General features: G+C 51.3%; 1 protein-coding gene across 3 annotated transcripts in view; it reads left to right on the forward strand.

Annotated features, from left to right (window-relative positions):
- Window positions 1-817: 817 nt before the first annotated feature.
- Window positions 818-23,188, forward strand: part of BMPER (BMP binding endothelial regulator) — a 235,034-nt gene continuing 212,663 nt past the window's right edge. For 2 of the 3 annotated variants that reach the window (XM_029049425.2, XM_039915095.1), the window contains exons 1-2: window positions 819-1,146; window positions 2,292-2,377. In XM_029049425.2, the coding sequence (XP_028905258.1) occupies window positions 1,014-1,146; window positions 2,292-2,377 (219 nt within the window). In that variant the 5' untranslated portion in view covers window positions 819-1,013. Of the gene's footprint in view, window positions 1,147-2,291; window positions 2,378-23,188 lie in introns of all 3 variants that reach the window. The other variant, XM_039915096.1, reaches the window with a different exon arrangement.

The following is a 23,188-nucleotide window of genomic DNA, read 5'->3' on the forward strand; positions in this document are numbered from 1 at the left end:
TGGGAAGGGGGTGTGTGTTGTGGGAGTACTGTGTGTGGTGTGTGTTGGTGGGGATGGAGGTAGCTCGGGTGTGTGTGCGTGCGTTGTGTGAGCATGGCAAGAGTGTGCGGTAAGTGCGTGAGCTGCTGGGAAGGGGGTGTGTGTTGTGGGAGTACTGTGTGTGGTGTGTGTTGGTGGGGATGGAGGTAGCTCGGGTGTGTGTGCGTGTGTTGTGTGAGCATGGCAAGAGTGTGCGGTACGTGTGTGAGCTGCTGGGAAGGGGGTGTGTGTTGTGGGAGTATTGTGTGCGTTGGTGGGGATGGAGGTGGCTGTCTCCTTGGGGACAGGAGAAGCTCGTCATCCCTGCCTCCGTGTCACACGCACACACACACAATCATTAAGTCAGTGGTATTTACTGAGCGCTTACTGTGTGCAGAGCACTAGGCTGAGCGCTTGGAATGGACAACCGGGCACCCGCAGACACAGCCAGACCCACACACCTCGTTGCTGTGCGGGAGGAGGCCGGGTCGGGGCCCTCGCAGCCCGCCCGGCCCCGGCTCTCCCGGCCTCTCCCGGCTCCGTCTCTCTCGCGTCGTCTCTGCAATGTCTCTGCGCTGTCTCTGCGCCCCGCAGGCTCCTCCGAGCCACAGAAACCTTTCGGGAAGGAGGAGGAGGGAGAGGAGGAGGAGGGAGGAAGGAAAGGAGGAGGAGGAAGGGGGTGTGGAGGAGGAGGGGGAAGGGGAGAGGAGGAGGCGGAGGGGGCGGCAGTAGGAGACGAGACCCCCTCCGCCCAGCCCAGCTCAGCTCTCCCCTTTCCCTCCCCTCCCCGCTTCCCTCCTCCTCCTCCTCCTCCTCCTCCTCCTCCTTCCCCTCCTCCTGTCCCCTTCTGCACACGCTGCCGTCAGGGAGAAGCCCTTCGCTCTGTGCAAAGCGGCAGCGGCGTTAGCAGCCGGCGGCAGCAGCAGCGGCACCAGGAGGAAGAGGAAGAGGAGGAGGGGGGGACGTGTTGGACCTCCAGACCGCTCCAGGGGACGATGGTCGGCCTGGCCGGGGTCAGGGGTCTGGCTCATCTGGAGCGGCTCAGCTGGCCCGGGATCACCGTCGGTGTCTGGCTGCTGCTCGGTAACCTGGGCGTCCACATGGCTCTGGCTTCCTCCTTCCTGACAGGTAGGGGCCGTTCCCCCTGGCCCAGGCCCCAAAGCCCCCTCCTTCAGCCCCCTGCCTGCCCCTCATCCCCCCCGGTGGATTGCTTCTCATTCCCAGATCCTGGGCCCATTCCCTCCCTCGTCCATCCCCCCGCCAAGGGTCCTCCCGGAGCCGGGCCCGGTGGTACCCGGAGAGGAGGGGAGGGCCGGACCGGCCAGGATGGGGCACCGCGCGAAGGGTGGGGAGGCAGAAGCCGAGCTCATCCCTCCGGTCCGCAAAGCTGCCCGGCAGAGGTGGGAAAACCAGAGCCCCGGGTGGTTCTCGGGGTGATCTGGGAACAGCCAGGGTGGAGAGGGTTGGGAACGCCGGCCCGTCTCACCCGGGGCCCGGGAGCACCTCTCCATCCACCGCGCGATTCCCGACTCCCCACCGGACTGAAGCTTTTCCCCATTTTCCATCCGACCCCCGGGATCCCCGGAGTCATCCCGCTCTCTGTCCCCCTCCCCGACGCCTCACCTTGAATGTAAAGAAAATATATTTTTTAAACAGGATAAATAGGGTATAATTACATGTTTTCAGGCAGGTGAAGATCTGCGCTTTTTTTTTTTCTCTGAAGTACACACTTGGCCGACACCTGGTGCGGAAAGGAAGATGTTGTCGATTTCTAGTAAAAGCAAAAAGTGTTATGTTTCAAAAAGCGATTCGAACAGTAGATTATGGGGGGCTGATCGGGACGAGGGCCGTTGGCGTAGATCTTTGATATTTGCTTCGTTTTGAAATCGGTCCGGTGAGACGCCTGATCTCGGAACGTCCCGAAAGATGTGAGTTGGAAATACCAGTGTATCTGTAGAATTATTGGGTTTCTCATACGACGCTTAGTACTGCGCTGAAGTAGCGCAGAGATACGACACACAAAGAGAGCCGCTCTCATCTGTGGGAGACCGAAAAGGCCAGTCGTTGACGGACCTCGTGAAAATGTGCTCTTTTGGAAATGGAATCGTTTCTGGGTGTCTGATTTTGATTCCCTTAGTTGTTTAAAGCCAACCGATTAAGAAATGAATAGCAAGGGTGCCTGTGCCTTCCGGGAAGAGATTACGTCGAGTATTTGTACCTGGAAATTTTAGACGGGTTAAATTAAAAAAGAAAATGTTTGATTTCCACTGCAGGATCCGTTGCAAAATGTGAGAACGAAGGGGAAGTTCTACAAATCCCGTTTATCACGGACAACCCGTGTATCATGTGCGTCTGCCTGGTAAGTTTGGATTTCAGATACTCGCAGCACTTAGGACCCTGGTGGTAGGAGCTGAATGAGGAGGGGATAGTCCACGCAGTCAAATCTTGGGAATCTCCTTCTTCCGTAAGGTGATTTCTGAGGTTTGCTGCTTAAAAGGAACAATTCCATCCCTCAATCCGGTGAATCATATTTTTGACCTGGTGCTCTCAGAAGTAATCTCCTGGTTGATTGACTCTGTAAGCTTCTTGGGCAATTATATGTTACGGCGAGAGCGCCTGTAACCGGTCACAGGTGCTTTCGGTCACCGATGCCCCAGGTTTGATCCTTCTCCGTTGTTACTTCTTAGAAGCCGAGGTTGAAAAAGAAGACTAAGTCTTTGGGAGGGGAAAGTGGTAAAAAAATAAAGGGCCGAATGAAAGACATGAGCAGAAAGTTTTCCGGGGTTGTTAGACTTCCTAAGCCTCTAGCGTCCCAAGGACGAGCTCTATATTTTTCTAGCTTGGGCGGTGATTTAGAGTTTGGAAGTTCAGGGTGCAGGATATTAAAGGATGGCCCGGCTGGAATTCGAACATCAGTTTTCGTTTTGAGTCGCCTTTCGGTTCTGCCGTCTAGCCCTTTGAACGCTTACAGTCTAGAGTCGTGAAGAAGGGAGGCGGAATGAAAATGAGGAAAAAGTATAGAAACAAGAGTTTCCGTATGGAAGGCTCCAAGAGAAATAACGGTTCCTAAGTAAGGGGGAGGGTCTTTTGATTTTTTTTTTTTTTTAGAACCGCCTCATGATCTAATGGTGGTTAACAAACCAAATTAAAATGCCCCAGAAGTTCACAAAACCTGGCTGGAAAGGCATAAAGGTGATTAATTGCTAGTGATTAATTACTACTGTTCAGTGCAGTGGGGGGTTCCAGGTTTAAATGGAGAAAGTAATGGGATCCTTATCAGTTTCAGCCACAGCCTTTGGTGTTTACACTGCGAAGCGGGGGTTGTCAGGCAAAAGGCAGGGCGAGCATGCAGAAATGATAAATGGGTGAAGGTGAATGTGTCTATCGGCCGGATCCTGGGATTAAGTAAATCAATAGGAACAGAAGTGGCAAATTTATTACCGTCCCCAAGATTTTAAATGTTTACACCGATTTTAACCGTTAGGGTAGAGCGCTTGTTTAGACTGCATCTGGGGGAGAGCCCCTTTGCCAGATTAAATTTTATTTAATGATCTGCGCACAGAACTGGTTGTCAGGAGGTCTGAGCCCTAATCCTGATTCTTCCCCCGATTTACCGGCTGAGCCCGCAAGAGGCGAAACAAAAGTCTATTTTTAAAAAAAACAAAACCGCGGACTCCATGTAGAGCATTTCGTCAAGGCTGCATGTTTACCTCCTCCTTTTTGCGGAAGGAAAGGGGGATCTGCAACCCGTTCTTTTGTTGCGAGTTGGCGTGCAAAGATTGGCATCCGCCGCCGTTCTGCGGACAGTTTTCTCTCCTCGGGAGATTGAACCCTTGGGGATGGTTCCTGATTGGCCTAGGAGTCTGCCAGATTGACAGCTCCTGCCCAGGGTAATTCTTCCTATCTACCAAGGATTTTAAGGATCTGTAATTGAATTCTCCAGTCTCCGCGGCAGTCCTGTGTTGCGTTAGACAAAACAGCTCTTGTTGATACCCTCCAGTTTTGCACCGAAGGAAAAAAGCAGAAACCAGGGCAGCGGCAACCTGCTGCCTACGGTCTTGTCTGCTCTGTCTTGCTCCGGGCGGGGGTCAGGAATCAGGTTGTCCCCTGCTTTCATTATTCATTCATTCAGTAGTATTTATTGAGCGCTTACTATGTGCAGAGCACTGTACTAAGCGCTTGGAATGGACAAATCGGTAACAGAGACAGTCCCTGCCCTTTGACGGGCTTACGGTCTAATCGGGGGAGACGGACAGACGAGAACACCAGGCCACCGGTCTGCCCCTGTAGACCGTGCCAGTGTCCCTGAAGTCTAGGTTGGCAGGAGCCGGGTGAGGAAACAGGAGTGGGGATGGCGGTGGAATTAAGGGGGAGAAACAAGCAGTGGAGTTCATAGTTCATTGGTGGCAATAATAATTATGGTACTTGTGGAACGTTTACTATGTGCCAAGCACTGTTCTAAGCGCCTGGGTAGATACAAGTTAATGAGGTTGGACCCAGTCCCTGTCCCACATGGGGCTCGTACTCTGTCCCCATTTTTTACAGATGAGGGAACTGAGGCCCAGAAAAGTTAAATGATTTGCCCAAGGTCACACAGGAGACACGTGCCGGAGCCGGGATTAGAACCTAGGTCCTTCTGGGTCCCAGGCCTATCCACTAAGCCGTGCTCCTTCTCAAGCTGGTTGTGGTGTTTCTGGGGTGAGATAAATTTGGGCATGAAACACTCGTTATCATGACGACCCAGCCTGATTACCCCGGGAATTAAAAATACTAGGTTTCACTGGAAAAAATCCATTAAAAGTTAAGCCTGCCCCATGCAGCCCCGGCCGCCGTCCCTCCTCTATAAACAGGGGGCGAACGATTCTTCAGGGCGAGCGGGAGGTTTTAGTAGAAGGTGATTAGGTAAGGCCTGTGAAATGCTTGTAGACCCCAAGGATAATAGATGTTTAACTCCAGAGCCCTGTTAGTTAAGGGTAAAATGCAGAGCGACTGAATGTAGACACCCACACACACCGTCGTTGGTATTTGCTAAGCACTCAGCACATGCCAAAAACTACGCTAAGCACTAAGTACAAGATAATTGGAATGGGCAAAGTCCCTGTCCCACACGGGCCTCAAGTCAAAGGAAGAGCAACAGGTTTTTCACCTCTATTTTGCGCATGAGGAAACGGAGGCAGAGAAGTAAAGTGACCTGTCCAAGGTCACACCGCAGGCTAGAGCCGGGATTAGAACCCAGGTCGCCTCAGTCTCTGTCCGGGGCCCTTTTCAGTATGTCATTGTCGGGCCTGAATAAGGCTGACGTAGAAAACAGAGCCCCTTGTCCGGGACCCCACAGGGCTTTAGCGATGCCCCCCGGCAAGAGCTAGGAGTGAAGAAGCTGGCTCCTTCTGTCCCTCCCTCATTCTGATTTGACGGTGAGGTACATTTTCTTGGGGAGGCGGCGAGATCTAGTGGAAAGAGCAGAGCTCTAAAAATCAAGAAATGTCATCTTTGTCCAAGGTCTGTCCCTTGCTTGCTGTGTGACCTCAGAGAAGTCACCCGACCTCTGTAGGCCTTGTTTTTCTCATCTCTGAAATGGGCCTGGTAATCTCTGCCTCCTTCTACCTCACTGGGCCGCCGCAAGGACAAAGTGAGATCAGTGTTGTGAAAGCGCTTGGGGAAAATAAAAGCGCCATAGAAATTCAAGGTGTGATTATGATTATTACAGCCAAAAATCACTCTTCCAGCCACTGCTGCTAGCATGGCCTCCCCTCCCCTGCTCCGTCTCCTTCGGGTCTGGAAAGGGGATGTCCAAAGGGTGCTGGCCAGGGGCGACTGCACTGTCGGTAGATATTCCGGGCAGGTGAAAGTAATAGTCGTGATATCTGTTCAGCGCTTGCTGTGTCCCAGGAAACGTACTAAGAGCTGGGGGAGATACGAGCACATTGGGTTGGACACGGTCCCTGTCCCACGTGGGGCTCACAGTCTCAAACCCCATTTTACAGACGAGGTAACTGAGGCACACAGAAAAGAAGTCACTTGCCCAAGGTCACGGCTTGGCAGAGCGGTGATTAGAACCCAGGTCCTTCTGAATCCCAGGCCCATTCTCTATCCACTAGGCCACGCTGTTTCTCCGGTCTCCACCATCCCCGGCCCCGGTGCCGACACCGTGATGTCATTATTATTAATATTCTTCTCATTATTATGGGCCATCCAGTCATTTCTGATTCGTAGCGACTCTCTGGATGTATCTTCACCGGAACGTCCTGTGTTCTGCCATAATCCGTAACCTTTCCAGCGGTTCTTCCGTTATCGCTGTTACGGTCTCGATCCATCTAGCTGCTGGTCTGCTTCTTCCACGTTTTCCCTGGACTTTTCCTTGCATTAGTGTTTTCTCCAGAGAATGAATACGTTGCCTTAACGTAGGTGTGCAGGGAGGCCGCACGATGGGCTTGCATTGGACACGCGTGTGTGTTTGTGTACACACACAGACTCCGTCCCGCAAGTCTCGAGTTTCCTTACTTCAGGCAGTTCTAACCCCGCCTGACCTTCCCCGGACCCGGAGACAAATTGCTCACCATTCACTTGGTCTTTAGAACACTAACGTTGGGCCTCTCTGTGAAACTCGCGTTCGTTGAGAAACCCTCGTGCGTTTTTATGAGGAGGGACGCTGCCCTGCCTTAAATTCGTGTGGGAAGAGCCTGTGCTCCAGGAAAGAGGCGATGAAGTTGTGAGGGGCGGTGGCGCGGTCCGAGTCGGCCTTGCAACCTCTCGTGGTCGCGGCGTCTTTAAATCCCCCCACGTATAACGGCAGCGAGGATTCCCTTTGACAACCAGTCTGCCAGAACTGGAGCCTGGAAACCAGTTCACGCTTGTCTTCCGTATCGACGCCTGTTCTCTCCCACTTAGACAGTGAACCCCGGGTGGCACGGGGAGAACATTCTATTTTGTAGCTACTTGATTGCTTAGAACGGCGCTGGGCACGTCCTAAGCGTCTAAGAGATACCATAATGATAATAATGATTATTGTTTGCCTTCCCCTTCTCTGGAGCCACCACTCAGTATTTAGGATTCGTATTTAGTATTAGTATTTAGTATTACCCCTTCCTTCACCTCTCCACAGCCAAACCCACTTTTCCCCCCTTCCCCTCTGCTCCTCCCCCTCTCCCTTCCCATCCCCTCAGCGCCGTACTCGTCCGCTCGACTGTGTATATCTTCATTACCCTATTTATTTTGTTCATGAGACGTACGTCGCCTTGATTCTATTTGTTTGCTATTGTTTTACTGAGATGTTCATCCCCTCGATTCTATTTATTGCTATTGTTCTCGACTGTCCGTCTCCCCCCCATTAGACCGTAAGCCCGTCAGAGGGCAGGGACTGTCTCTATCTGTTAGCCATTTGTCCATTTCAAGCGCTGAGTACAGTGCTCTGCACATAGTAAGCGCTCAATAAATACTATTGAATGAATATTCAGGATGGGGCTCTCAGTGAATGCTGCTGGCGAGAATAAGAACATGAGAATAAGGTCACCTCAGAATTTCCACTAGGAAAAGAACGAGCAATTTTTGAAGCATTTACTATGTGCCAGGCACTCGACTGAGAGCGGGAGTAGATACAAGCCAATCAAGTTGGACACAGTCCATGTACCAATTTGGGAACACAGTCTTAATCCCCATTTTGCAGATGAGATAACTGAAGCACCGAGAAGCTAAGTGACTTGCCCAGGGTCACACAGCAGACACGTGGCAGAGTCAGGATTAGAACCCAGGTCCTCTGACTCTCAAGCTTTTGCTCTGTCCACTTAGCGCCCACAGCTAGTCCAGGGATTCAGGCAGTTTCTTGATCTGTTAATCGGTGATATTTCTTGAGTGCTGACTTGACGTGGAACACTGTTTTAAGGACTCGCCTGTCCACTTGTTTTGTCGTCTGTCCCCCCCTTCTAGACTGTGAGCCCGTTGTTGGGTAGGGATTGTCTCTATCCGTTGCCAAATTGTACTTTCCCAACGCTTAGTACAGTGCTCTGCACACAGTAAGCGCTCAATAAATGCGATTGTATGAACGAATGGATCACTTGGGAGAATACAGGTGGTAGACAGGATCCCTGCCCTTGATGGAGTGGTTTTTTTTTTTATGGTACTTGTTGAGTGCTTACTGTGTGCCAGGCTCTGTTCTAAGCGCTGAGGTAGATTCGAGTTAATCAGGTTGGACACAGTCCCTGTCCCCCACGGGGCTCACACTCCTGATCCCCATTTTACAGATGAGGGAACCGAGGCCCAGAGAAATGAAGGGACTTGCCCGAGGTCACACAGCAGATCTTCTGACTCCCAACCCCGTGCCAAAGCTACGCTGCTTCTCCAAGTTGGATAAAGTTGGATAAGTAGAGCCCCGTAGAGGATTCACAGAGAATGATGATGATATTAATAATGATAATAATAATGTTACTTATTAAGCCCTTACTGTGTTCCATGCACGGTATGTATCTGGGGTAGATAGAAGATAATCAGACTGTACGCAGTCTAAGTAGGAAGGAGAACAAGGATTGCATCCCCATTTTACGGATGAGGTAACTGAGACACGGAGAAGTTGAGTGATTCGCCCCAGGCCACGCAGCGGACCAGTAGCAGATCTGGGATTTGAACCCAGGTCCTTTGACTCCCAGTCCTGTGCTCTATCCATTTCACCACGCTCCTTTCCGGACAACTAGGGGTTCCCCTTCACCTCCCAGCCTTGGTTTTGTACGCGTTTCTCTGCTCGCCCCTCACCTGCTCCACTGTCCCCTGCGTCGAGTGTTAATTTGCGGCCTTCCGTACTTCCACAGAGAAGCAGCGTGGCTCAGTGGAAAGAGCCCGGGCTTGGGAGTCAGAGGTCATGGGTTCGAATCCCGGCTCTGCCCCTTGTCAGCTGGGTGACTGTGGGCAAGTCACTTCACTTCTCCTTGTCTCAGTTCCCTCATCTGGAAAATGGGGATTAACTGTGCGTCTCCCGTGGGACAACCTGATTACCCTGTATCTACCCCAGTGCTTAGAACAGTGCTGTGCCCGTAGTAAGCGCTTAACAAATACCAACGTTATTATACCACATTCTGGCATTCAAAGCGTCAGTCGCACCATTTCGGGACCATCCCGTGACCCATCCATTCTTGGAGTTTATCTCTGATCCAGGCCTGGGTAAAACCATGTGATGGTTGCCCTCCTTGGAAACCCATTCTCAGGAGAGAAAGTTGGACCAGCTAGTGTCCCCAACTTTCCCTTCGTGCAGAACATTATACTAATCATTTGGGAGCGTACAATACGGCAATTGTTCCCTACCCGCAATGAGTTTACACTGTAGAGAAGGATAATAGCAATAATAATAATAATCATGGTACTTGTTAAGCATTTACTGTGTCAAAAACTATTCTAAGCACTAGGGTAGATACCGGGGTAGAGAAGCGGCGTGGCTCAGTGGAAAGAGCCCGGGCTTGGGGAGTCAGAGGTCATGGGTTTGAATTCCGGCTCTGCCCCTTGTCAGCTGTGTGACTGTGGGCAAGTCGCTTCACTTCTCTGTCTCCTCAGTGACCTCATCTGTAAAATGGGGATTAAAACTGTGACCCCCCCCCCCCCCACGTGGGACAACCTGATCACCCTGTATCTCCCCCAGCGCTTAGAACAGTGCTCTGCACATAGTAAGCGCTTAACAGATACCAACGTTACTATGCAAGTTTATCGGGTTGGACACAGTGAGACTTAGACGACTCGGCCCCTGCCCTCATTTCATTTTTTTTGTCTAATCATCCATGATTGTATCTGCGTGTCGTAGGATGATTATTTTCTTTTTTTTTACCAAACCTGTCACCCTCAAGAGCCAACTGGGTGTTCCTTCGCCCTGGTGCTGTGGGATTCGATGAACAATTCCATCTTTCCCCTGTCTGCCTCCTTCATGATCCCGTAAACTTTGATCACGACTTCTGTCGGCCTGCATCTTTCCGGACCGAAGGATCCTAATCATTCCAATCTATGTAAGCTCTTGGAGGCAGAGATTCTATCTACCAAATTTATTGAATTGTTCTGTCCCGAGCGTTTAGTACAGCGATCTTGTGGCTTGCTGGAAAGAACACAGGCTTGGGAGTCAGAGGACATGGGTTCTAATCCCACCCCCGCCCCTTGTCTGCTGTGACACCTTGGGCAAGCCGCTTAACTTCTTCTCGGTGCCTCAGTTATCTCATCTGGAAAATGGGGATTACAACTGTGATTCCCCCCGTGGGACAACTTGACTACCTTTTATCTACCTCAGCGCTCGGCACATAGTAAGCGCTTAACAGATGCCATCGTTATTATTATTATTCATAGTAAGCCCTCAATAAATGCCACTGATGTAGTGATTGATTGAGTCTCCAGCGCTACATGTCCTTTGTTCGACTTGGTGATTAGAACTGCACGCGAAGTTCAAGTGCTTTTCATTGAGAAGCCGCGTGGCCTAGTGGCAAGAACATGGGCCTGGGAGTCGGAGGACATGGGTTCTAATCCTGGCCTGCCACTGGTTAGCTGTGTGACCTCTGGCAAGTCACTGATCTTCTCTGTGCCTCAGTTTCCACATCTTTAAAATGGGGATTAAATACCTGTCCTTCTTTCCCCTTAGACCGAGAGCCCCAGGTGGGACAAAGAATCTCCAATCTATCTTAGAATGCTTAATTGGGTGCTTGGCAAAAAAAACAAAAAACAAGTATGCACTAAACAAATGCCCCAGTTATGACTAGAGGCAAAAGCAATCAGTTAATGGAATTTATTGAGATTTTACTCTGTGCAGAGCACTGTACTAAGCTCTTGGGGAGTACAATACAAGGGAATTAGCAGACACGTTCCCCGCCTTGAGCGGAATGACAACTTTGACTTTGTTTTTTCATCTCCTTTCATCTTGGGGCCCATCTCGTCTGTGGTTCCCATCTCTGTTTCCTTTCTTCCTCAGGACACACTTGTGCTATACGTGCTTGAACGCAACCATGTCCCTCGGCGCACCCGTAGGATGCGAAAGATCTCTGCACCTCGTCCCCTTCTGCCTGAGGCCCAGTGGGACAGGGACCGTGTCCAACACGATTATCTCGTATCTCCCTCAGCGCCTAGTGCTCTGCGTGGCACGTAGTAAGCACATTATCACTGTCCTAGGTTGCTCAACGGGGCCAAGGGAGAGACTGGAGACCCAAGTGGATCATGGAGGAAGTGGGCGAAATGACCGGTGTTTCTTTAAAGATACGAGCGGGAGAAGGAGCGGCCGCAAAAGGTGCATTAGGCGATTTTACCTTCTGCCCTTCCCAAGTTCTCATGTGTTTCCTTTGAGTCTTTTAGGAGTATCCCAAGTAGTTAACATTCTTCAGTTGCTCTGAAGTCAGAAGCGTCATACAGACACGGAACAGACTGTGATTTCACTTGGCCCACCGGGAGACGTAAACCGCGGTTCCTATTCGGTCTGTAGGTTGAAAGGCTTTGAATGAGTCTAAGCTGAACTTTGGATGAAGAAAATCATCCGATTTACTTTGCTTTTTGGCAGAAAGATAAGTAAAGCTCAAAATAAACTCATATCTTATTTCATAACAGGGACTAAAAAAAAAAGGCCAACCTCAACTTAAGCCTAAAAGAAAACATAAAATGTTATAGTCCGGAGGAAATAGGTGGCACGGAGACCTGATTATAATTAAGGGGTAAACCTCGGAAGACCCCTCAAATCAGCGTTGCCTGATTTAAGCGTTTGGGCTGGGAAACGTTTCAAAAGAGGAATGAGTTTGCTGCCGCGGGGATGGCGGCGATGGTCGGGGACGGTGCGGGGCGTCGAGGCGGTACTCATTCGCTGTTGGCATCAAGCCATCTTTCTTGCCAGAAGCCAGCGGGGACCCGGGCGTGATCTGCTGGTCGGCAGATGATGGATCCAGCTTTAAGGTGAAGGGCGCAAACATCCAATCGACCAGTACCGAGGGGCAGGTGAGGTGTAGGGACATGGACCTGGTGAACCATCCTTTCGGGCAGCATTTCCTAGTGGATGGACCACACGCCGTTGCGTCAGAGGACCTGGGCTCCAATCCTGGCACTGCCCCTTGTGTGCTGTGTGTCCTTGGTCAAGTCACTTCACTTTCCCATGCCTCACTTATCTGTAGAATGGGGATTAAGACTGTGAGCCCCTTGTAGGGTAGGAGCTGCTTCCAACCCGATTGCCCTGTATCCACCCCAGTGCTTAGTACATAGAGTCCCCGGCGCATAGCAAGCGCTGAACGGATACCGTGAAAAAAGATAATCAAAGATATTTATCGCGCATCTACGGAGTACCAAGAACCGTACCAGGCACTTGGAAGAGCACCAAAGAAGAAAAACCCGTTCCCTGCTCCCAGAGAGTTTACTTTAGACTGGGGACCCTATGTGGGGCAGAGACTCTGTCCAAATGGGTGATTTTGTACCTACTCCAGCACATAGTACAGTGCCTGGCACGTAGAAAGCGCTTAATAAATACCCAAAAAAAAAAAAAATCCTTGCCCCCAAGCAAGCGACAGGTCTGTCCCTGGGCTCTGTCCTCTTCCACGACCCCATTTCTTAAAAAGGCAGAAGTAGATAAAGTTGTCGCAAATGTGGAAGGTATTCTCTCCTTTTCCCTTGGTGTCCCATACTTTGTAGTTCATTCTGAAGTGTTTTCTTTCCCCCCCATAACCCCTGAGAAAAATCACGTCATCTCCGCAGAAGCAGCCGATAATAGCCAGCAGAGCCTGGAATCACCGCAGCTGAGGCGGTTCTGTTTTCTTCTCTCGCCTCCTGCACCATCCACGGCGTCAACTGTCATCCGAAGCGGTGCCGCTGCACCTCTACCTTTTATCACCAAAATATCGAGCTGGATAAAGCGGATGAGAGCCCCGACATCCTGCCCCAGCAGTGGAAAGCTAAGAGAAGCCTGAAGGCAGGAGTCAGGAAACTGGAAATCGGAGCTTTGCTTGGCCCGGATTTCTTCAGCACAAAACATCATTCTGTAGTTTGAATTTCCTCTTTTAAACCCAAATGGGCAATGAAGAATTTGACCTTTGCTCATAAAAGCAATGTGCAATTGGGTATTATAAGAAATGGTGTTCCACCAGCCCACCGGCCCGAGCCAGCCCGAAAACAGAGGGACCTTGTGTGGGTTCGTACACTTTTAAAACAGCTCATCACTAACTAATTGCCCCCTGCCAGCTTTTCAGAGGGTCTTTGCCCACACTCCCTGATCCTCAGAATTGCCAGCCAGCGATGGGCTCTAGCTTTTCTCTGAGCGAGCGGTCGGAGCCCTCTTGAAGCCTGTTTTTCGGTGACCCAATGTAATATAGTTATAATAATAATATCGGTTAAGCACCTACTATGTGCCAAGCACTATTCTAAACACTGGACAAGGCACGAGGTAGGTTGTCCCACGTGGGGCTCACAGCCTTAATCCCTGTTTTACAGCTGAGGTAACTGAGGCACAGAGAATTCATTCAATAGTATCTATTGAGCGCTTACTATGTGCGGAGCACTGTACTAAGCGCTTGGAATGAACAAGTCGGCAACAGAGAGGGACGGTCCCTGCCGTTGGACGGGCTTACGGTCTACTCGGGGGAAGTGAAGTGGCTTGCCCAAAGTCACACAGCTGACGAGTGGCAGAGGCAGAATTAGAACCCACGACCTGGGCCTCCCAAGCCCGGGCTCTTTCCACTAAGCCACCCTGCTTCTCGCTAATGATGCTCAGATGAATTTTAGAGAAATAGCACTTGCCTGGAAGCCACCCAACACATTTCCTGTACCTATTCTTGTTTTAAATAGCTCCACTGGATCCTATCCAGCCTGTCTGTGGCCCACTGGAAGATAATGGATCCCACTGCCCCATTAGGGATTACGAACACGTCCCTTGGGTGAGTTTCGGAGAGTGTAGCTTTTCTCCGTCCCAGCGCTAATAATAATAATAATGATGATGGCGTTTGTTAAGTGCTTACTACTCTAAGCGCTGAATGAGGCCCCTACCCTTAGTGTTGGCTTTGAAAAGTGACTTGATGTAAGAGTTCCAGAATCTCTTGCAGACATATTGACTCACCGCTCCGTGTCTACACCGTTTTCCCTTATCTAGGCCTCTTCTGAAAATGTAAAATCTGTCTCTAAATAGCGGGAGGAGCTTGGGGTGAGTCCTCCCTAGGGAACTTGCTTTTTGTGGGTTCATCCGCACGCCTGGTCCTTAGGCGAGGGCAGTTAGAGCCTGATGTATGACCTTGGACAAGTCACTTCACCTCTCTGGGCCTCATTTCCTCATCTGTACGATGGGGATTCGGGACCTGCTCTCCCTCCTCCTCGGCCTTGCTTCCCTTGTAGGCCGGGGACTGTGTTTTTGCTTTGTTTTGGGTTTTTCTGTGGTATTTGTAAAGCGCTCGCTATTTGCCAGGCACTGTTCTAAGCGCTGGGGTAGATACAGCAGTGTGGAAAGAGCCCGGGCTTGGGAGTCAGTGGTCATGGGTTCGACTCCCGGCTCTGCCACTGGTCAGCTGTGTGACTGTGAGCAAGTCACTTAACTTCTCTGTGCCTCACTTACCTCATCTGTAAAATGGGGATTAACTGTGAGCCTCACGTGGGACCACCTGATTACCCTGTATCTCCCCCGGTGCTTAGAACAGTGCTCTGCCCGTAGTAAGCGCTTAACAAATACCGACGTTATTATTGCTATTACAAGGTAATCAGGATGGACGCATTCGTGTCCCACACGGGGTTCACAGTCTTAATCCCCATTTGACACAGAGAGGTTAAGTGACTTGCCCAAGGTCACACAGCAGACAAGTGGCAGGGCCGGGACTAGAACTTATTAATGATGTGTATATATCTATAATTCTGTTTATTTTGATGCTGTCGATGCCCGTCCACCTGTTTTGCTGTCTGACTCCCCCTTCTCGACCGCGAGCCCGCCGTCGGGTAGCGATCGTCTCTTATCTGCTGCCGAATTGTACTTTCCAAGCGCTCAGTAGAGTCCTCTGCACACAGTAAGCGCTCAATAGATACGACTGAATGAACGAATGAACGAACCCAGGTCCGTGCTCCGTCCGCTAAGCCGCACTCCTCCGCCAAACGCAGCGTTCCAATGTCTTGCCCGTTCTCGAGTGCTTAGTACGGTCCCGGGCCCAGAGTTGAGGCCTAACGCATATCGTAGTTATCAGAGTGCAAACGTCTAGTGCTGAGCCCAACAGAGAGCGTGTGCGGTGTTGACACAGAAGGGGATCAGGAAGAGTAAGGTGAAGTCAGGTGTAGACGCAGTTGGGAGTTTAGATACACGCATGGTGTAGTCACTGTGTCAACCCAGGGTGTAGACAGGGTGAAAACCTATTTAGGGGAAGCAGCGTGGGTCAGTGGAAAGAGCCCGGGCTTGGGAGTCAGAGGTCATGGGTTCGACTCCCGGCTCTGCCACTTAGCTGTGTGACTGTGGGCAGGTCACTTCGCTTCTCTGTGCCTCAGTTACCTCATCTGTAAAATGGGGATTAACCGTGAGCCTCCCGTGGGATGACCCGATTACCCTGTATCTCCCCCAGCGCTTAGAACAGTGCTCTGCTCATAGTAAGCGCTTAACAAATACCAACATTACCATTTAGGACCTAGGCGCGGCTTCGGTTCAGACACAGCGGGCAGGCGGGGCTTATTCAAGCTGGGCTTCTGTGCCCTCGGGGCTCTAGCTTTGCCAAGCCGAGGGAATTGCGACTGGGGAGGGAAACCCTGGACTCTCAGGTGGCATCTGGATAATCTGTTACCACTCCCACTTGCTTCCTTTGAGTCGTCCTGTGCCGCTCTAACTCCCTAGACCTCATTTTCCCTCGTTGTCGAACGGTAAATCCAGGGAGGCCGAATCGGGACTGTGCAGTCGTGCTAGGAACGGCTATCTGAGTTGATGCCGTTGGCCCAGGGTATTCGCTGTGCACCCGAGTTGCCCTTGCAGGCGTCCGTTCTTGTCCTGTCTGATGCCGTCGAGTCGTTTCCGACCCGTGGCGACGCCACGTCTTTCCCAGAACGCCTCGCTGTCCATCTGCGATCGTTCCGGAAGCGGATCCGTGGGGTTTTCTTGGTGAGAATACGAAAGTGGTTTACCGGGGCCGTCTTTGGCGCGGTGAACTCGAATCTCCACCCTTGACCGTCTCCCACCCCGCTGCTGCCCGGCGTGGGTGAGTTTGGACTTGTAGCATGTTGCCTTCCACTCGCTAGCCACTGGCCAAGCTAGGAATGGAACGGGTAGGCCTCTCCTTGATTCTCCTTCCCTGTAGCCGAGACCGGTGGGGGACTGGAACCTCTCCACGTGCGACCCCGAGAGGGGGTTGGGAGGGTACGTTACCATTACGAAAACTGGTAATGCTCTCCCGGCACATAGGTGCTCTTCTCACTCCGAGGGACGGAGGCTAAATCGAGGAGATTCCAGGTTAAAAATCATTTGCGGAGGGCAAGGAGAGAGAGGCGATGAATGGAGTCAGTTTCTTTGTAATGGCCATGTTAGCATTCAGCCTCTTGTCGTACTTTAAGAAGGTTCCACTGCTGGTGTGTGTGTGTGTGTGTGTGAAAGTGCGTGTGAAGGACGCACGGTCTTTACCACACTGTCCGCGCACAAAGACGGTCCTTTCTTGTGCTGATATGTTCCTCGTCCTGAAGGTCTAGTGGGGTTTTGGCTTTTCCCTCTTTATCTCAGGATCTACTCAAAAAAAGAACCCTTCCTTTCTTGATTGCCCCGTGCTCTGTTGGACCGTCTTGCACATTTATCTCCCGGTTTTCAGTTGAGCTGTTTGCCTTCTTTTCAGTTGCTCGGTCTCATGTCACCTTGTGGCAAGTGGTTTGGGTATCCTACTGTCCACTTCCCTCACCTTCCAGATCCTCGGTGTACTTTATTTGAGCCCTCTGTGGTTTGAGAATTTGAAGAGAAAAAGGAGAAAATTTCCTTCTTGCAAACAACCTCCTGCATTTTTTTCCTCTACCTACAGTCTTCGAGGCCAGAAAAGAGAATGTTTGAGGTGACTCAGGAGCAGTTTGCTTCATGCAAACAATTTCCAGCTTTTAATTCTCTACCCAAGGTCTCCAATCCCTCTCGGGGTCCCACCTGGAGAGTTTCCAATACTCTACCCGTCTTCATTCATTCAATAGTATTTATTGAGCGCTTCCTATGTGCAGAGCACTGTACTGAGCGCTTGGCATGTACAACTGGGCAACCGATAGAGACAATCCCTGCCCAATAACGGGCTCACATGGGAGGAAGACTCAATAGTAATAATAATGTTGGTATTTGTCAAGCGCCTACTGTGTGCAGAGCACTGTTCTCAGCGCTGGGGTAGGTAGAGGGCAATCAGGTTGTCCCACGTGAGGTTCACAGTCTTCATCCCCATTTTCCAGATGAGGGAACTGAGGCACAGAGAAGTTAAGTGACTTGCCCACAGTCACGCAGCTGACAAGTGGCAGAGCGGGGATTCGAACCCATGACCAATCAAGCAGAGCCCTATCCATTCCTAGCCTGGGGAGCGGCTAGCGAGTGGAAGGCAATCTGCTACAAGCAGAACTCCCCTGGGGGGGAGTCGAGGGCGGAGACTCCAGTTAACTGCGCGGAAGGAGGCAACGGTAAACCGCTTCCATATTTTCACCAAGAAAACTCTACGGGTGCACGGCCAGAATAGTGTTGGTATTTGTTAAGCGCTTACTATGTGCCGAGCACTGTTCTAAGCGCTGGGGTGGACACAGGGGAATCAGGTTGTCCCACGTGGGGCTCACAGTCTTCATCCCCATTTTACAGACGAGGGAACTGAGGCCCAGAGAAGTGAAGTGACTCGCCCAAAGTCACACAGCAGACAAGTGGCCGAGCCGGCGTTCGAACCCATGAACTCTGACCCCAAAGCCCGTGCTCTTTCCACTGAGCCACAGAACCATTGCGTATGGAGGTGGGGCGTTGTGGAAGAGTTGCGTCCCATGGAGTCGCGATGGGTCGGAGACGACTCGACGGCATGAGACAAGACAAGATCCTCGACTACCCTGCGGTCTTGAGCGCGGCCTTTCGGTGATGATGACAGAATTGCACAGGACGTTAGATGATAATAATAATAATAATAATAATGTTGGTATTTGTTAAGCGCTTACTGTGTGCCGAGCACTGCTCTAAGCGCTGGGGTAGATACGGGGTCATCAGGTCGTCCCACGTGAGGCTCACGGTTAATCCCCATTTTACAGATGAGTGAACTGAGGCACAGAGAAGCGAAGTGACTTGCCCACAGTCACACCGCTGCCCAGTGGCCGAGCCGGGATTCGAACCCATGACCTCGGACTCCCAAGCCCGGGCTCTTTCCACTGAGATGTGGTGTCATACTGGGGAAGGGCCAGAGATCCCAACTCATGAGATGACTCTTTAGCTCTTCAGATTGGCCTGAAGCCACATTCCTATGGATCTCTTTTTGACAATATTCCAAAGGATGGGCCAGCCCCGTCAGCTCTATTCTCCACTGACTTGTGTCTCTAGGCCTTGCTGGCCAGTGTGCTGCCCAGGAAACTCTCTAGAGCCTGGGCTTCGGAGTCAGAGGTCATGGGTTCGACTCCCGGCTCGGCCACTTGTCAGCTGTGCGACTGTGGGCCAAGTCGCTAAACTTCTCGGTGCCTCAGTGACCTCATCTGTAAAATGGGGATTAACCGTGAGCCTCACGGGGGACAACCTGATTCCCCTGTGTCTACCCCAGCGCTTAGAACGGTGCTCTGCACATAGTAAGCGCTTAACAAATACCAACATTATTAGTCCAGTTTGACCCCCCCCGCCCCCCGTAGCTCTTTGACCACACCTTGCGGGCTGAAATGGCGGCTTCATTTGCTTCCGACTTCCCTCCGACGCGTCCGACGCGCCTGGCTGACTTCGTAAAGTGCTTTCCGCTCCTTTGCGGCGGCGTAGGATGGCCAGAGCCCGAACCCGGGAGTCAGAAGGTCATGGGTTTTTATCTCGGCTCCGCCGCGTATCTGCTGGGTGACCTTGTGCAAGTCACTTCACTTCTCTGGGCCTCAGTTCTCTCATCTTTTAAAACGGGGATGAAGAACATGAGCCCTGTGTGGGGCAGGGACTGTGTCCAACCTAACTTGTATCTACCCGGGCTCTTACAACAGGGCTGGGGACGTAGTGAGCGCTTAACGAGTACCATCGTGATCATCGTTATTATTATTCTTGGTTGGTGCCTCTAGAGGCTTGTCACCTGCGTATGGCACTTCTCGAATGACTGTCTTTAGGACTGTGGATGATACACGTAGTCGCCCGACTCGGAAGAGTTCCTTGGAGGAGACCACTAAATGTCTGCTTCCAGGTCGCTTGTCGCATTCTCCAGCGTAGCTGTGTGGAACAAAGTGACCAGGACTCGGCCTCAACTTCATTCCGGCTGCCCCTGTTAGCGATGTGGGGAGGAGGCCGCCAGGGAATCGATTTCTCGGTTCTGACACCAACAGCCTCGTGCCACGAAGCCGTCTCGGAATCTAACCTTTCGGGGCCTGCCGGACGTGCCGGGCGGTTTCCGGAGTGCGGCTTCACTGACGGTGTCGTTTCGCCGAGGCCGCGGCGCCGTCCCCGTTCCGCCCCCGTAGTCAGCGGCCCTCCCAGACCGTGTCGCCGTGGCGTGCTCTGGCCCCAAAACACGTTGCGAGTCTGGAAGTAGGCGACGAGAAGCAGCGTGGCTTGGTGGAAGGCCTGCGCGCGGTAAGCGCTCCATAAATACGAATGAATGAATGATAGAGTTGGGAGTCAGAAGGGCCTGGGTGCTAATCCTGTCTCCGACCCGTGTCTGCTGGGTGACCTTTGGCAGGTCACTTATCTTCTCTGTGCCTCAGTTACCGCATCTGTAAAATGGAGGTAAGAGCGTGCGTCCCATGTGGGACAGGGACCGTGTCCAACCGGATTAACTGGTATCTACCCCAGCGCTTCGAAAAGTGCTTGGCGCGTAGTAAGCGCTTACCGAGTACCGTGTCGTTATTCTCATTATATTCTCCAGTAGGCAGTCCGGGTGGATTCCGATTAGACCTGCCGGAATTGGAGACGGGTGAGAAGGCTCCGCCTCGAGCCGATCTTTCATCTTGGAAATGGTGAGGATGGTGACACCTTGGAGGGCCGGTGGCATTTCTCAGTGGAAAGAGCCCAGGATTGGGAGTCAGAGGTCGTGGGTTCTAATCCCGGCTCCGCCGCTTGCCAGCTGTGTGCCTTTGGGCGAGTCACTTAATTTCTCTGTGCCTCAGTCACCTCATCTGTAAAATGGAGATTAAAACCGTGAGCCCCACGTGGGACAACCCGGTCACCCCCCCCCCCCCCCCCCGAGCTTAGAACAGTGCTTTGCACATAGTAAGCACTTAAATACCATTTTTAAAAAACTTTATTTCTACATCTATCAATTAGAGCTGTTCACTGAGCCCTCAGTACGTGCAGGTCGCATTCCTGGGAGAGTACAGTACAACTGAGTTGGAAGACACGTTCCCTGCCCACGTCAAACTTCCAGTCGAAATGTTCCGTGACTTATTCCAGACGGTATAGCCAGGGCGTAGGCATATCCAGGCCGTGGATCCAGTCAGGGTTTAGAGAAGAAAAGCCGAGAGGTGGCGTGGCCTAGAGGAAAGAGCGTGGGCCGAGGATTCAGGGGACCCGGATTCTGATCCTCCCTCTGCCTCTCGTCTTCGGGCAAGTCGTATGACTTCCCTGTGCCTCAGGTTCCTCCTCTGTGAAATGGGGATTAAATCCTACTCCCTCCTACCTAGACCGTGAGCCCCGTGAGGGGCGGAGACTGTGTCGATCCCGATAACCTTTTATCTTCCCCAATTGTCAGTGACATATAGTAGACGCCTAAATGCCATCGTTATCATTAATTATTATAGATGAAGTCTTGGTGCGGTCAGCGCAGACGGGTCCGCACTCGGAGAGCTCGGTGGGTATGACGTGGAGTCCAGGGGATCTGCTTTTTAGCTTTAGAGTCGGCTCCTCTGGGGACTACCTCGAAAGGTGCGACCAGTTCATTCATTCAGTCGTATCTGTCGAGCGCCTACCTTGTGCACAACCCTGTACTGAGCGGTTGGAACGTACAGTTCGGCAACAGATAGAGACAATCCCTGCCCAACGACGGGCTCACGGACTCACCGGACGGCAAAACAAAACAAGTAGTCGGGCGTCAATACCGTCAAAATAGATAAATGCCACGCCACTGCACGTTGGAAGGTTCTGTATGTTTTGCAGTAGCGGAGGATGGATTTAGGAGAGAGTTTATGCTACTTGATCCTCTGAGAAGGATCGGAGCTTTTCCCTAAGTGTGGCGTGCCTAAGATGACAAGAATAAGGCACAGAGCGGCTAAGGTGAGATGTCCAAGCCACATGGTGGGTAAGGATAAGGACTTAAGAGCTTCTGACCTTCAGGTTTTTGTTGTTTTAATGGTATTTGTTAAGTGCTTACCGTGTCAAACACTGTTCTCACCAGCGGGGTAGGTACCAGTTAATTAAGTCAGACGCAGCCAACCAGATGTACTGTAGGACTTCTCCTAACGATAATAACTGTGGTTTGGGGGTAAGTGTTCACCATGTGTCAAGCACTGTTCTGAAGATAGAAGATCATCAGGTCAGACACAGTCCCTCTTTCCACAAAGGGCTCACGATCTAAGTAGGAAGGACGAGAGGTTTTGTATTCCCGTTTTAAAAATGAATTGCCCGAGAGAGTCTCAAAAATAGGGATTGCGTAGCCTTTGCCGATCATTCGAGATGGTGAATAGCCCTGAGCCTGTCCCTCTTCGGTGCTGAGTTTGTGGTCTGTTTTCGCCCTGATGGTCGAATTATAGTCCTCGGAAGAACCCGGCCCCAAGGAAACCAAAAATCGAATGGCTGTTAGTGGTGCCGAAAGGCCAGGATAGTGACCAGGGGGAGGATGATCCATTCTGGTGAAATGAAGAACTTCCCAACTTGGACTGCGAAGGATCTTAGTCCATGGAATTGGGACGGGGAACCCAAATGCCCAAGGTTTAATGGAAGAATGTAATATAACTTGCAAATTTCTTTGGAATGTTTCTACAGTAAGTGCAAAATGGATCTGTGTATCCGCAGGCTCTTTTTATTGCCAATAAGAACGACATTATTAAGAGCTGGTCCCGAATCAAAATGGAGTTGTAAAGGCATACGGTGACCTGAACATTGACTTTTATAAGCTTTCAAGCTTCTTCCATTGACTTGCTAATGATCCTTTTAAACATTATGATCTTGCCAAAAAAAAAAATAAATAAATCCAGGGGTATCTGGTGTGTGGCGGTGGCTTGGGAAATTAAAATATTTTTTCTTCGATAATAGTTTTCTTTCCCCATTATGTCCGCAGTGCCAATTTCTGGGTGCCGAGAACAAAAACTCAAGCTTAATTTTTTAAGTAAACCAATTTTGACCTCCAAATTCATGAGGCCCGGTCAGGAGAGGCAGATCTGTGCATACGTGAAACCCCGTAGCCGTCCCGGGTTTCTGTGGACCATTGAAACTAAAAGAATTTAAAAAGTGCAGTTTACTTTTCATCGTGTAGGCAACACGGGAGGTTTTTTTCACATTTTTCACAGGTTGGACAATGAGACTACTGTCGAGGTGCCGGTTGTCCTCTCTGTCGGGAATGGGAAAGTCTGGTGGCATTGTGGGTTTGGCAGATTGTCTCCAACACTGGAGTTTGGCCACATATGAATCTGCCTCCAGCTCACTCTCCCTCGTTCTCACCTTCGCGCTCGCCGTATTTATTAAACGTTTACTGCGTGTCGGGCACGATACTAAGTGCAAGGAGAGGTGGAAGCCATTCAGGTTGGACACAATCCGTGGCCCAGATGGGGTTTACGGTCTTAATCCCCGGTGCACAGATGAGGTAACCGAGGCACAGAGAAATTAAGTGACCCAAAGTCACACAGAAGTCAAGTGGCACAGTCAGGATTAGAATCCAGGTCCTTCGGACTCCAGTAGGCCAAGCTGCCTCTCTCTCTCTTTCTCTGTCTCCCGGTTTCAGGACACACATCTCGGTGCCGAGACGAGGAAACGGTGCTTGATGACCTGTTAAAACTTTCCCGGGGAGAGGGGCGTCTTCCAGATGTGGACTGTCGCTGGCTCAGCGGTGGATTGGGGCCGTTGGGGCCCAAGCATGGAGCCCACTTAGTGGTGCCTCGGTGGGATGGGAGGGCCTGGGCAACGTGCCCACCTTGACCCGTTGCTCCCGACTTG

The sequence above is a fragment of the Ornithorhynchus anatinus genome, chromosome 21 (assembly GCF_004115215.2).
Source record: "Ornithorhynchus anatinus isolate Pmale09 chromosome 21, mOrnAna1.pri.v4, whole genome shotgun sequence".
Lineage (NCBI taxonomy): Eukaryota > Metazoa > Chordata > Mammalia > Monotremata > Ornithorhynchidae > Ornithorhynchus > Ornithorhynchus anatinus.